General features: G+C 40.4%; 1 protein-coding gene across 6 annotated transcripts in view; it reads left to right on the forward strand.

Annotated features, from left to right (window-relative positions):
- The first annotated feature begins 1,333 nt into the window (after positions 1-1,333).
- Positions 1,334-12,327, forward strand: part of KIAA2012 (KIAA2012 ortholog) — a 105,286-nt gene continuing 94,292 nt past the window's right edge. For all 6 annotated transcript variants that reach the window (XM_038421496.2, XM_043505601.1, XM_038421497.2 and 3 more), the window contains exons 1-2: positions 1,334-1,795; positions 7,006-7,290. In XM_038421496.2, coding sequence (XP_038277424.1) covers positions 1,709-1,795; positions 7,006-7,290 — 372 coding nt within the window. In that variant the 5' untranslated portion in view covers positions 1,334-1,708. The remainder of the gene's footprint in view (positions 1,796-7,005; positions 7,291-12,327) is intronic.

Here is a 12,327-nt window from a genome sequence, read left to right on the forward strand (position 1 = left end):
AATGGAGTTACACTGGCATAAAACCGGTATAACACATTGGAAAATCCCATCTGTAATTTAAAAAAAATATTCCTTTAAGATTAAAGTGATCATCAATGTCTATTAGAAAAATTCTAAACACAAACACAAAGACTTTTGATACCAGAGGTTAGGTAAATATAGACCCCTCTTACTTCACTAATTGAATGTTATAAAGCACTTGGGAGAGCCATGGATGAAAACTGCTATAGAAGGACAAAGCAGGAAATTAATCACAAGGTTTGGATCTGAATTCACATACAGATTCTGATCCAAATCTGAATTTTCCCAACATATTTTGTGTCCTGAAGTATGGAACCACATCTGGATCTAGGACCAAAATTATCCCAAGTTTGGGAAGATTTGCATCTGGTGTTCCAGTGCAGACTTGTGTCTATTACCATTCTGCCATGGAATGGTCCACTTCTGCCTGTTCAGGAAAGCTGATCTTCTGTTTGAAGGCTTATTTGATTTTTACACTTTCTATTGCTGTTTGTATACTGTAAAGCTCTTTGAGCACATGTTGCATGAAAGGCACTATATAAAATGAAGGTGAAAGTAGAAGGGCAGTAGCCAGCTGTAAATCTATCTACATGGCAGTAGGGGGCACTTGTACAAGATTGATGCTGAAGTGCAGTTGACACAAAATACTGGTTTCAGGATGGATTGGATTATCCAGAGTACATGTCCCATTAGTACAAGCAGAAAATGTTTTTATCAAATGGTTACTCCCTTCCCTCTTGTTCTTCCTGAAAGCTCAAGGCAAATTAGGTAGTTTAGCAAGCAAGTTAAAGAAACAGAAACTTGCATCTGTATGAAAGATAAAGAAGTTAAGGGTTTGCGTGCGCACACACAAAGCATACAAATCACAAAGCAGGGAAAATGTCATCTCAGTTTTGATCGAAAGATTGGATTCTCAACCTGGGACCATGAACAGATCTGGGAGGCACACAACTCTTCTCTGTTTATGGCTAGTTGGGAGGTTGATCCTGAAAGCTTTTTCTGTTGTAATACGGGATCACTGTATGGAAAAGCTTGAGAACCAGAGATGTAGAGTCATCAGAGCCCTGCACAGATACAAGTATGGGGGTAATGAGCATTACACTAACCCAGGTATTGGTCTCTTTCAGCTCTAACAATTCTGTGTCTCTATTAACACCAGAGTTACAAATAATGGAGGTTTTGGGGTTGCTGGGAAGAAAAAATAAAGCAGCTGTTGGAAGGATAATGTCATTCCTTCAGCTAGGGGTGATTATTGCACGGCAGCACATCCTTGAAATCTGAGCCTGGCCCTTTGAATATCTCTGCTCTTTCACACTCTCTTGCTGGTTTAAGGAACTTAATTTCCTTTTGCTGCCATAGCGACAGACAAACAACCTCTGATCACAATAAAAAGGATGGTTGTGTTTCACAAATCCCTAGATGTACCAAAGCAACCAGAACAGAAGGAACAAGTGCACAGAACAGGCAGGAGAAAAGTAACTTGACTCCACTTAGAACTGTGAAGGAGACTGAGGACTCCGGAAACCCAGAGAGGCTTTTCTGCTATTCGGAGCTGCGCATTAAGGAAGAGCTGATCTATAAACTACCATATTTCATATCAAAGATCTTGTTTACAAAGCTCTCTTGCAGACTACTCTGACAATAAGTTTACAGTTTTAGAGGCAAGATGAAAGGTCACTAAGGAAAAATGCCCAATCTCTCCCTATTAAGCCGTGGCACTGGACAGGTGGTCAAAAAAAACCAGGAGAAATTGGAGGTGCACTTTGAACCAGAGGTGAGTCCTGGTTACAAAAGTGCAGCAAACAAACCATTATGGATTGTTCGGTAATTTTCTGTTCTGTGATTTTAACTAATATTGAAATAACTGTTATGGAGACAGAATTTTTTTCAATGATGTCTTATTTGTTATTGAAATTAAAATGCCTTAGTAACCTAAGAAGTATGCCTGCCTGCCTGCTGTAATTCAAACTGGAGAATCTTGAACCAGAATGCGTGGCAAGCAAGTTAAAGAAATAGACACTTGCACCTAGAGGTCCAGAGGCAAGAACCTAAATATAAAGAAATAGATTCTTCAGGGGACACCCTTATTGTTTGTTTTTGGTTTTTGTTGAATATTAGACCAATCGGTTACGAGGCACACACATCATTCCTGGGATCTGCACGGAGTTGTTGTTGTGCATCAGAATCACAGAGCTGAAGTTTACGGTGCTGCTTTTAAATAATATTTTGTTTATCTTATAGAAATTGCACAGTCCAGAGCAATTTTACAGCAGTTAAACTCATAGATTCACTTAGCTAAAAATATATACATAAGAGTCATAGTTAAACCAGTGAATTCTTATCACCGATCTTATGCCATAAATCATTTTATAGAATGGCATTTAGACTTAGAATTACCTTAGTGTGACCAACTACAAATCAGAGATATATTTTTTTAAGAAGTGCGGGTCAATCTAATCTATTCTCAGTTACACTGGGATAATTCCACTGAAAGCAGTTGAGTTACTCAAGGTTTACAACAGTGTAATGGAAATCAAAATCTGTCCCATATTCTCATCTCATTTACAACAGCACAATTCCATTGACATCAGTAGATTTGGGAGAATTGGCCTTGTTTGTATATTAAATCATCTTACTAGCATGGAGTAGCTGGGGCCTGCTATTTAAATTCTCAACACACACCATGGGAACCAAGGATAGTTATTAGTGAGAGTAATTATCATCATATCATGATATTTTATGTAGTTGAGAAGCAAACAATGGTACTGTAGCTTTAAGTCAAGAAGATCATGTGAATGCATTTATTAATAGAACAATTTGGAAACTTCTGGCTAATTTGAGATTGTCTAATGAATCTCACCCACCAGGTCAGTGTTTGTCCTAGGGAGACTGTTACATGGCTAAAAGAAAAGGAGTACTTGTGGCACCTTAGAGACTAACAAATTTATTAGAGCATAAGCTTTCGTGAGCTACAGCTCACTTCATCGGAAATGCATCCGATGAAGTGAGCTGTAGCTCACGAAAGCTTATGCTCTAATAAATTTGTTAGTCTCTAAGGTGCCACAAGTACTCCTTTTCTTTTTGCGAATACAGACTAACACGGCTGCTACTCTGAAACCTGTTACATGGCTATGTTCCATGTCTTTCTTCATGGTCCATGACCACCAATACATCAGAGCCCACTCTAAGTACCTCATTCAAAGAAATACCAAGTCTGTCTACCTTACTTACCTATGCTATTGCTAAGACACCCATCACAGTAGTATTTGAGTGCAGTGAACAGTATCTCAGGGTAAAAAGAGTAGGGTCTGAAGATTCCTCCAGAGTAGATTATCATACTCTTTATTATAAAATGTTCTGCATTGCCATCCAGCACACTGTAAAGACACAAAAAGTATTTGAGACAGAGCCCATTCTTGAAGAAAGCCTTGTCAGACCACCTTATAGTTACGGTGCACAGTACCACTCTGCTTTACAAACTGATCAATAAAGGCTTCTAAGAGTAACAGAAGATTAAAGGTTTCAGAGTAGCAGCCGTGTTAGTCTGTATTCGCAAAAAGAAAAGGAGTACTTGTGGCACCTTAGAGACTAACAAATTTATTAGAGCATAAGCTTTCCTGAGCTACAGCTCACTTCATCGGATGCATTTAAATGCATAATAATAATAATTATAATTATTATAATTATTATCTAATAAATTTGTTAGTCTCTAAGGTGCCACAAGAAGATTAAAGAGAGATTTTAAAAAAGAGGAAGCTGTTTGGGGTAGGAACAAGGTCTTCAGATCTGTTCACAGAGCACCCAACACAGTGGGGCCCTGATCCTGATTTGGGCCTCTGATGTTAGGCAATATTAATAATTATTATTATTTCTATTATGATAGCAATAATAGGCCCTAATCTGGGATCAGAACCCCATTGTGCTAGACATTAAGAATGCTAGACACACAAAATGCTAAAACAGTCCATGCCACAAAGAAATTATGTTATTATTTTAATGATAATACAGAAAGAGAAGGCATTAAGAACATAAATAGACAATGAATTGCAATTGTTTTTAATTATTAAAGAAATCTGGTAAATTAGTTTTTACATTTGAAAACCATTAATTTACTACTGGAAAAAAACTGATTTGGCATAACGAACTGCCCTCTCATCCTAATGGATTTGGAGGTCTGATCTAGTAAAATTAACATAGTTCACAATATGGTTTTAATCCAGACCCGCATTTTGGATAGTCTTTAAAAAATTGGATGGTATGTTATATTAAGGATCAATGTGAACACTGACTTTAGAATTTAAGATTAACAACTGACACCCATCATTTTTCTTAGCACAATAAGTACTCTGATATAAATTTCACTATTTAAGGTTTGTAAATATGCTAAGAAAAACTTTTTGTGCTGAATCATAGAAGTTAGAGATGAAAAAAAGAGTAGTTCATCCAGCCCACGCACCTTGTCAATACAGGATAGTCCCCTATAGTACATTTGATAGTGTTTGTGTCTAATCTGGTATGAAATATCTGAAGCAATGGATTACCATTGCTTGAGTCCATTCTACAGCCCAACAAATCTGTTGGTCATAAGAACATAGGAAAGGCCATACTGGGTCAGACCAAAGGTCCACCTAGGCCAGGATCCCGTCTTCCGACTGTGGCCAATGCCAGGTGCCTCAGAGGGAATGAACAGAACAGGTAATCATCAAGTGATCCATCCCCCGTTGCCCATTCCCAGCTTTTGGCAAACAAAGGCTAGGGAGTCCATCCCTGCCCAACCTGGTTAATAGCCATTGATGGACCTATCACCCATGAATTTATCTAGTTCTTTTTTGTTATAATCTGTTATAGTCTTGGCCTTCACAACATCCTCTGGAAAGAAGTTCCACAGGTTGACTGTGCGTTGAGTGAAGAAATACTTCCTTTTGTTTGTTTTAAACCTGCTGCCTATTAATTTCATTTGGTGACCCCTAGTTCTTGTGTTATGAGAAGGAGTAAATAACACTTCCTTATTTACTTTCTCCATGATTTTATAGACCTCTATCAAATCCCTTCTTAGTTGTCTCTTTTCCAAGCTGAAAAGTCCCAATCTTATTAAACTCTCTTCATACGGAAGCTGTTCCATACCCCTAATCATTTTTGTTGAGCTTTTCTGAACCTTTTCCAATTCCAATATATCTTTTTTGAGATGGGACAGCCACATTTGCACAAAGTATTCAAGATGTGGGCATACCATGGATTTATATAGAGGCAATATTATATTTTCTGTCTTATTATCTATTCCTTTCTTAATGATTCCCAACATTCTGTTAGGTTTTTTGATTGCCACTGCACATTGGGTGGATGTTTTCAGAGAACTATCCAAGATCGCTCTCTTGAGTGGTAAAAGCTAATTTAGACCCCATCATTTCATATGTATAGTTGGGATTATGTTTTCCAACATGCATTATCAACACTGAATTTCATCTGCCATTTTGTTGCCCAGTCACCCAGTTTTGAGAGATCCCTTTATAGCTCTTTGCAGTCTGCTTTGGAATTAATTATCTCAGTAGTTTTGTATCATCTGCAAATTTTGCCACCTCACTGTTTACCCCTTCTTCCAGATCATTTATGAATATGTTGAATAGTACTGATCCCAGTACAGACCCCTGGGGGACACCACTATTTACCTCTCTCCATTCTGAAAACTGACCATTTATTTCTACCTTTTGTTCCCTATCTTTTAACCAGTTACCAATCCATGAGAGGACTTTTCCTCTTATCTCATGACAGCTTACTTTGCTTAAAAGCCTTTGGTGAGGGACCTTGTCAAAGGGTTTCTGAAAATCTGAGTGCACTATATCTACTGGATCCCCCTTGTCCACATGTTTGTTGACCCCTCAAAGAATTCTAGTAGATTGGTGAGGCATGATTTCCCTTTACAAAAAACATGTTGACTCTTCCCCAACAAATTATGTTAACCTGTGTGTCTGACAATTCTGTTCTTTACCATAGTTTCAACCAGTTTGCCTGGTACTGAAGTCAGGCTTACTGGCTTGTAATTGCCAGGGTCTCCTCTAGAGGAGCCCTTTTAAAAAATTGGTGTCACATTAGCTATTCTCCAGTCATTTGGTACAAAAACTGATTTAAATAATAGGTTACAGATCACAATTAGTAGTTCTGCAATTTCACATTTGAATTATTTCAGAACTCTTGGGTGAATACCATCTGGTCCTGGTGACTTACTGTTTGATTTATCAATTTGTTCCAAAACCTCCTCTAATGACACCTCAATCTGGGACAGTTTCTCAGATCTGTCACCTAAATATTTGTCCTAAGATAAGTGTTATAAAATGTTCCCACACATTTCTAAATGGAAATTTCTATTAACTTTTCATCTACAAAAGACTGGGCTTTTGTCCTCGAATCCTCATACAGGCAGTGAGAAGTCAATGAAAGTGCTCACTAATGTCAGTGATAGTCCTGCCCCAGTAAAGCCTTGCCTATGCTTGTAGCAGTGTGTAGAGCATGTGTAGCTACACACGGCAGGAAAAGGCTCCAGCAGCAGGGTGATAGCAGACACTATCAGCGGACACTACGCTGCTACAAATAATGTGTAGATGTGGGAGGCTCTGCTTGGGCATGTAGAGAGCTGTGTAGGGTATATGTCCTGGGGGTTCAGGCACTCTATTCTACTCTACTTGTCTAAGCTATGACTCACTGTCTGCACTGCTATTTATACCCAAACTAGCTGGACGTGCAGTGTCTGTACGCTACACACCACCATAAGTGTATAGGTACCTTAAGAATAGAGTAAAGCCTTAGCAAACAATTCAGTGTTCACATTGGGTCAAATCCTAAATTCACTAAGTAAGGCCAGAGTGGTGTAAGCATATAAGCAAAGAATAATTTCCTGTGTATCTGGTAAGCCACATACTCTCAACCCCAGGCTGAGAAAGGTTACTCCCCCCCAAAGTCTATCCTATCTTTCGATTTTTTCTATGCTAGGATTATCTGAACTGGAAGTCTCATGAAGGTCATTGCCATGTCAACAGATTACTGAATGAGAAGCAGTTTATGAAGGGCTGCTGGGGTTTGTATCTTCCTAAAACCTACAGCACAAAAACTGGTGCGCTGGTTCTCTACTCTGAAGATTTAGCAGAGCCATCATGGAAACAAAGAGGAGGGAGGAGTGGCCAGCAAGGCCTCAGACACAGAAGGAATAAGCTACAGATTGAACTGCACACACTCCAAGATTTGACAAGAGCCATTTTGGCATATGGAGGCAGACAGGTAAGAGCACACAGGATGGTTCTTTCCCTTAAAATGCTAATCCTGCTCTTCTAGATTAACACCCTGGGATTCCGGGAGTCCTGATAATGTATTTTTTTACAGAAGAAAGCAAGCTCCTAATAGAATAAAACTGGATTCTGTATTCAAGCAAACACACAAGCAACATCTTGTTCTTCTCCTCTTCCCTTTAAGCACTCTCTGGTATATTTACATATGGGTTGCAATTTTACATGCTCCAGTTTTAGGGGCTTAAAAGGAGTTTAAGTGATCACTAGGCCTTGTGTGGGCCCTCTATACAGGGTGGATCTCACCCTTCTGTAACTCAATATGGAAGGCAGCGGTAGCCTTTTCCCTGCAGCCAACTTGGGGTGAAATCCTGGCTCCATTAAAGTCAACTGGAGTTTTGCCATTGGACTTCAATGGAGACAGGATTTCACTCCTGGGGTTGGTCCCAAACAGCCTTGGTCAGGGTCAAGTCTCCCCTGTTTACATAGAATTGGGAAAATTTTCATGCTAAAATGACATTTTTCATCTTTGACCTCAAAAAGAAAGTGTTGCTCATCTGTCAGCCAACCATTCTCATGCCATATGATCATAATAACATAAATTCTTATGTTTCCCAAGCTCTGGTATACAGCTCAAACTATTACATGGTATTATTTTTACTCTACTTGTGAACATCACTAAGCTCCACCCATACCAATAATATGATTCTTTCTATGTTGTAGTAACTAAAACCCTACTTCAAAGGGGAAAACATGGAGTGAGATTTTTAAGAAGACAAAGACATAGTATCTAACCACAACAAAACACATGATGGTGCGAGATACCATATAGTTGTTACTGCCACTTGTCTGGGAAGACTTGCATAACTTTATCTTGGCTCCACTGCTCATGAAGTAATTAGCTCATCCCAGATTTGTAGCAATTTTTTTTACAACATCCCTCATCACCACATATTCCATATATATATATTATATATACACATAATGATCTGTATGTGGAGAGATGTCTGTGTATGACAGTAGGTCCTCAAATTTAATTCACATCTGATGTATTACTTTGCTGATGACACAGCTTCCTAGTAAGTGAAAGTGAATATAAAATATCAGGGATCTTCACCCAACATCATGTAGTCTCAACTCGCTGTCAAATACATAAATATCATTTAATCATCATTATAAGAAGAGTCAGAGCTGACTAAATGTTTCAAGAGACAAGCCCATGCAGTGGTTGTTGCTGTCATATATTCTGCTATAAAGATCAGTGCCAGAGACTCAAAGTTTCATACATGGGGTTGGATTGTGCCCATGGGCACCCAAGGCATGGATAGTGAAGGCAAAAAGAGCCTGTCCTCCACAGCTGTGCCCTGGGTCAGGGACCGTCACTATCCTGGTCAGTGCACTCCTGGCATGAGACATGAATTATGACTCTATTACATGGTAGCCCACTTTATACATGCTGGGCCGGATCCTCAGCTGTGCCACAGCATCTGGTGTAGCTGTGAGGGTTCTGTGAAAATATGACTTTGTGCCACCTTTGTGGTTCCCTGATCCTGGGGTCACCAGAGGACTGCTCAGGCCCAGCATAACTTAATGCAGGTTGGGACTGCTGCAAGTTGCACTTGGCTGCCTATGGCCCCAAGGGGCCATTCTAGCAGCTGAAAACTGTTGGAGTGAAGGGGCACTCTAGCCATGGCCTCTTTTCCCTACCCATTCCCATTAAACCCTAGTCTGGCTCTATACCATCAGGGCCTTCCCCTCTAGTGAGAATCCTCAGGAGGCCTATTAAACTGGCTTTGCAGTCCCTTTCTGCTACTGGGTGCAAACGGGCTAGAGTGGGGCCAGAGATCTGGTTCACAGTGTCTTGATAGTTCACAATTCGTTTAATAAAGTGCAAGCAAGCTGCAGACGTGCATTTTTAAGGAGAGAGGAATGATGTTTGGTGGAGGCTTGTTGAATAGATTTTGGAAGGGTGCCCTGAGTGTCAGGGATGGTGGGGAGGAAGAAGAAGAGACAGCACCTTGCAGAGCCAGTTCTATACATTCTGACTACCATCAGTAATAACAGCACAGAATCCAGCCTTCACAATAGCTAGCACAAAGTTAGGCCTGATGTTAAGAAGTGTTGAGCGCTCATTTCTCCCTCGAAAGTCAATGGGAGCTGCAGGTATTCAGCACTTCTGAAAAATCAGGCTCTGATTAGAAAATATTTCCTGTGAAACCGCAGCAGAAGGCAGCATTTAATCCTTAGTTGGGAAATGAAATATTTATAAGAACTACTTCTCCATGAAGACTATGTCTCTGCATTTCCCTAATCAGTGTGTCAGACCCGGTCTCCTCAAGTTCTTCTTCTGATCCCTTTTCTCCATGATTTTCAGTCTACCCATAGATGTATTTAGTTTTGTTTTACAATAACTTGTACCTTTTAATAACATGAACATAGTGCTAATGGAAAGGTGGCAACTGGACAGCACTGAAAAACGTCATTCTCTGTAAAAAGAAAAGGAGTACTTGTGGCACCTTAGAGACTAACAAATTTATTTGAGCATAAACTTCATCCAATGAAGTAAGCTGTAGCTCACAAAAGCTTATGCTCAAATAAATTTGTTTGTCTCTAAGATGCCACAAGTACTCCTTTTCTTTTTGCGGATATAGACTAACATGGCTGCTACTCTGAAACCTGTTATTCTCTGTGTATCGACAAATCAAGCATATGTTGGTCAGTGGAGAAAGCTTCTTCACATGACTCCATTGCCACGAATATCCCTCAACATTGTTGTCAAGCAACCAACAGTAGGAGAAAGAGGGTTAAGGACAGGAGTCCTTGGAGCACTCACAAATCGAGAAACTCATTTTAAAATGAACATGAGTACTTGTGGCACCTTAGAGACTAACAAATTTATTTGAGCATAAGCTTTCGTGGGCTACAGCTCACTTCATCGGATGCATAGAATGGAACATATAGTAAGATACATATATATACATAGAGAGAAGGTGGAAGTTGCCATACAAACTATAAGAGGCTGATTAATTAAGATGAGCTATTATCAGCAGGAGAAAAAAACTTTTGTAGTGATAATTAAGATGGCCCATTTAGACAGTTGACAAGAAGGTGTCAGGATACGTAACTTAAGGAAATAGATTCAATATGGGTAATGACCCAGCCACTCCCAGGCTCTATTCAAACCCAAGTTAATGGTATCTAGTTTGCATATTAATTCAAGCTCAGCAGTTTCTCGTTGGAGTCTGTTTTTGAAGCTTTTCTGTTGCAAAATTGCCACCCTTAAGTCTTTTACTGAGTGTCCAAAGAGGTTAAAGTGTTCTCCTACCAGTTTTTGAATGTTATGATTCCTGATGTCAGATTTGTGTCCATTTATTCTTTTGCATAGAGACTGTCCGGTTTGGCTAATCTACATGGCAGAGGGGCATTACTGGCACATGATGGCATATATCACATTGGTAGATGTGCAGGTGAACGAGCCCCCTGATAGCATGGCTAATGTGATTAGGTCCTTTGATGGTGTCACTTGAATAAATATGTTCTGTAGTGACCTAGAATCCTACTTTCGACATCTCCGACTCAAAAAATATTTCCAACACACCTCTGAACAACATAATAACCCACAGAATCCTTCCTACCTACTCTAAAAAAGAAGGATTCTCCGTGGACTCCTCCTGAAGGTCAAAACAACAGGCTGGACTTCTACATAGATTGCTTCAATCGACATGCACAGGCTGAAATTGTGGAAAAGCAGCATCACTTGCCCCATAACCTCAGCCGTGCTGAACACAACACCATCAACAGCCTCAGGAACAACTTGGACATCATAATCAAAAAGGCTGATAAAGGAAGTGCTGTTGTCATCATGGATAAGTTGGAATATGAACAAGAGGCTGCTAGGCAGCTCTCTAACTCCACATTCTACAGGCCATTAGCCTCTGATCCCACTGAGGATTACCAAAAGAAACTACACCATCTCCTCAAGAAACTCCCTGAAAAAGCACAGGAACAGATCTGTGCAGACACATGCCTAGAACCCCAACCAGGGGTATTCTGTTTGCTACCCAAGATCCATAAACCTGGAAATCCTGGATGCCCCATCATCTCAGGCATCTGCACCCTAACAGCAGGATTGTCTGGCTATGTAGACTCTCTCCTCAGGCCCTATGCTACCAGCACTCCCAGCTATCTTCAAGACACCACTGACTTTCTGAGGAAACTACAATCCTTTGATGATCTTCCGGAAAATACCATCCTGGCCATTATGGATGTAGAAGCCCTCTACACCAACATTCCACACAAAGTTGGACAACAAGCCATCAGGAACAGTATCCCCGATAATGTCCCGGCAAACCTGGTGGCTGACCTTTGTGACTTTGTCCTCAACCCACAACTATTTCACATTTGGGGACAATATATACCTTCAAGTCAGTGGCACTGCTATGGATACCCGCATGGCCCCACAGTATGCCAACATTTTTATGGCTGACTTAGAACAATGCTTCCTTAGCTCTTGTCCCCTAATGCCCCTGCTCTACTTGCGCTACACTGATGACATCTTCATCATCTGGACCCATGGAAAAGAAGCCCTTGAGGAATTCCACCATGATTACAACAATTTCCATCCCACCATCAACCTCAGCCTTGACCAATCCACACAAGCAGTCCATTTCCTGGACACTACGGTGCTAATAAGCGATGGTCACATAAACACCACCCTGTACCGGAAACCTGCTGACCACTATACTTACCTACATGCCTCCAGCTTCCATCCAGGACACACCACACGATCCATTGTCTATAGCCAAGCTAAGATACAACCGCATTTGCTCCAATCCCTCAGACAGAGACAAACCCTACAAGATCTCTATCAAGCATTCTTACAACTACAATATCCACCTGCTGAAGTGAAGAAACAGATTGACAGAGCCAGAAGAGTACCCAGAAGTCACCTACTACAGGACCGGCCCAACAAAGAAAATAACAGAATACCACTAGCTGTCACCTTCAGCCCCCAACTAAAACCTCTCCAGCA

Source organism: Dermochelys coriacea, chromosome 11, assembly GCF_009764565.3.
Source record: "Dermochelys coriacea isolate rDerCor1 chromosome 11, rDerCor1.pri.v4, whole genome shotgun sequence".
Lineage (NCBI taxonomy): Eukaryota > Metazoa > Chordata > Testudines > Dermochelyidae > Dermochelys > Dermochelys coriacea.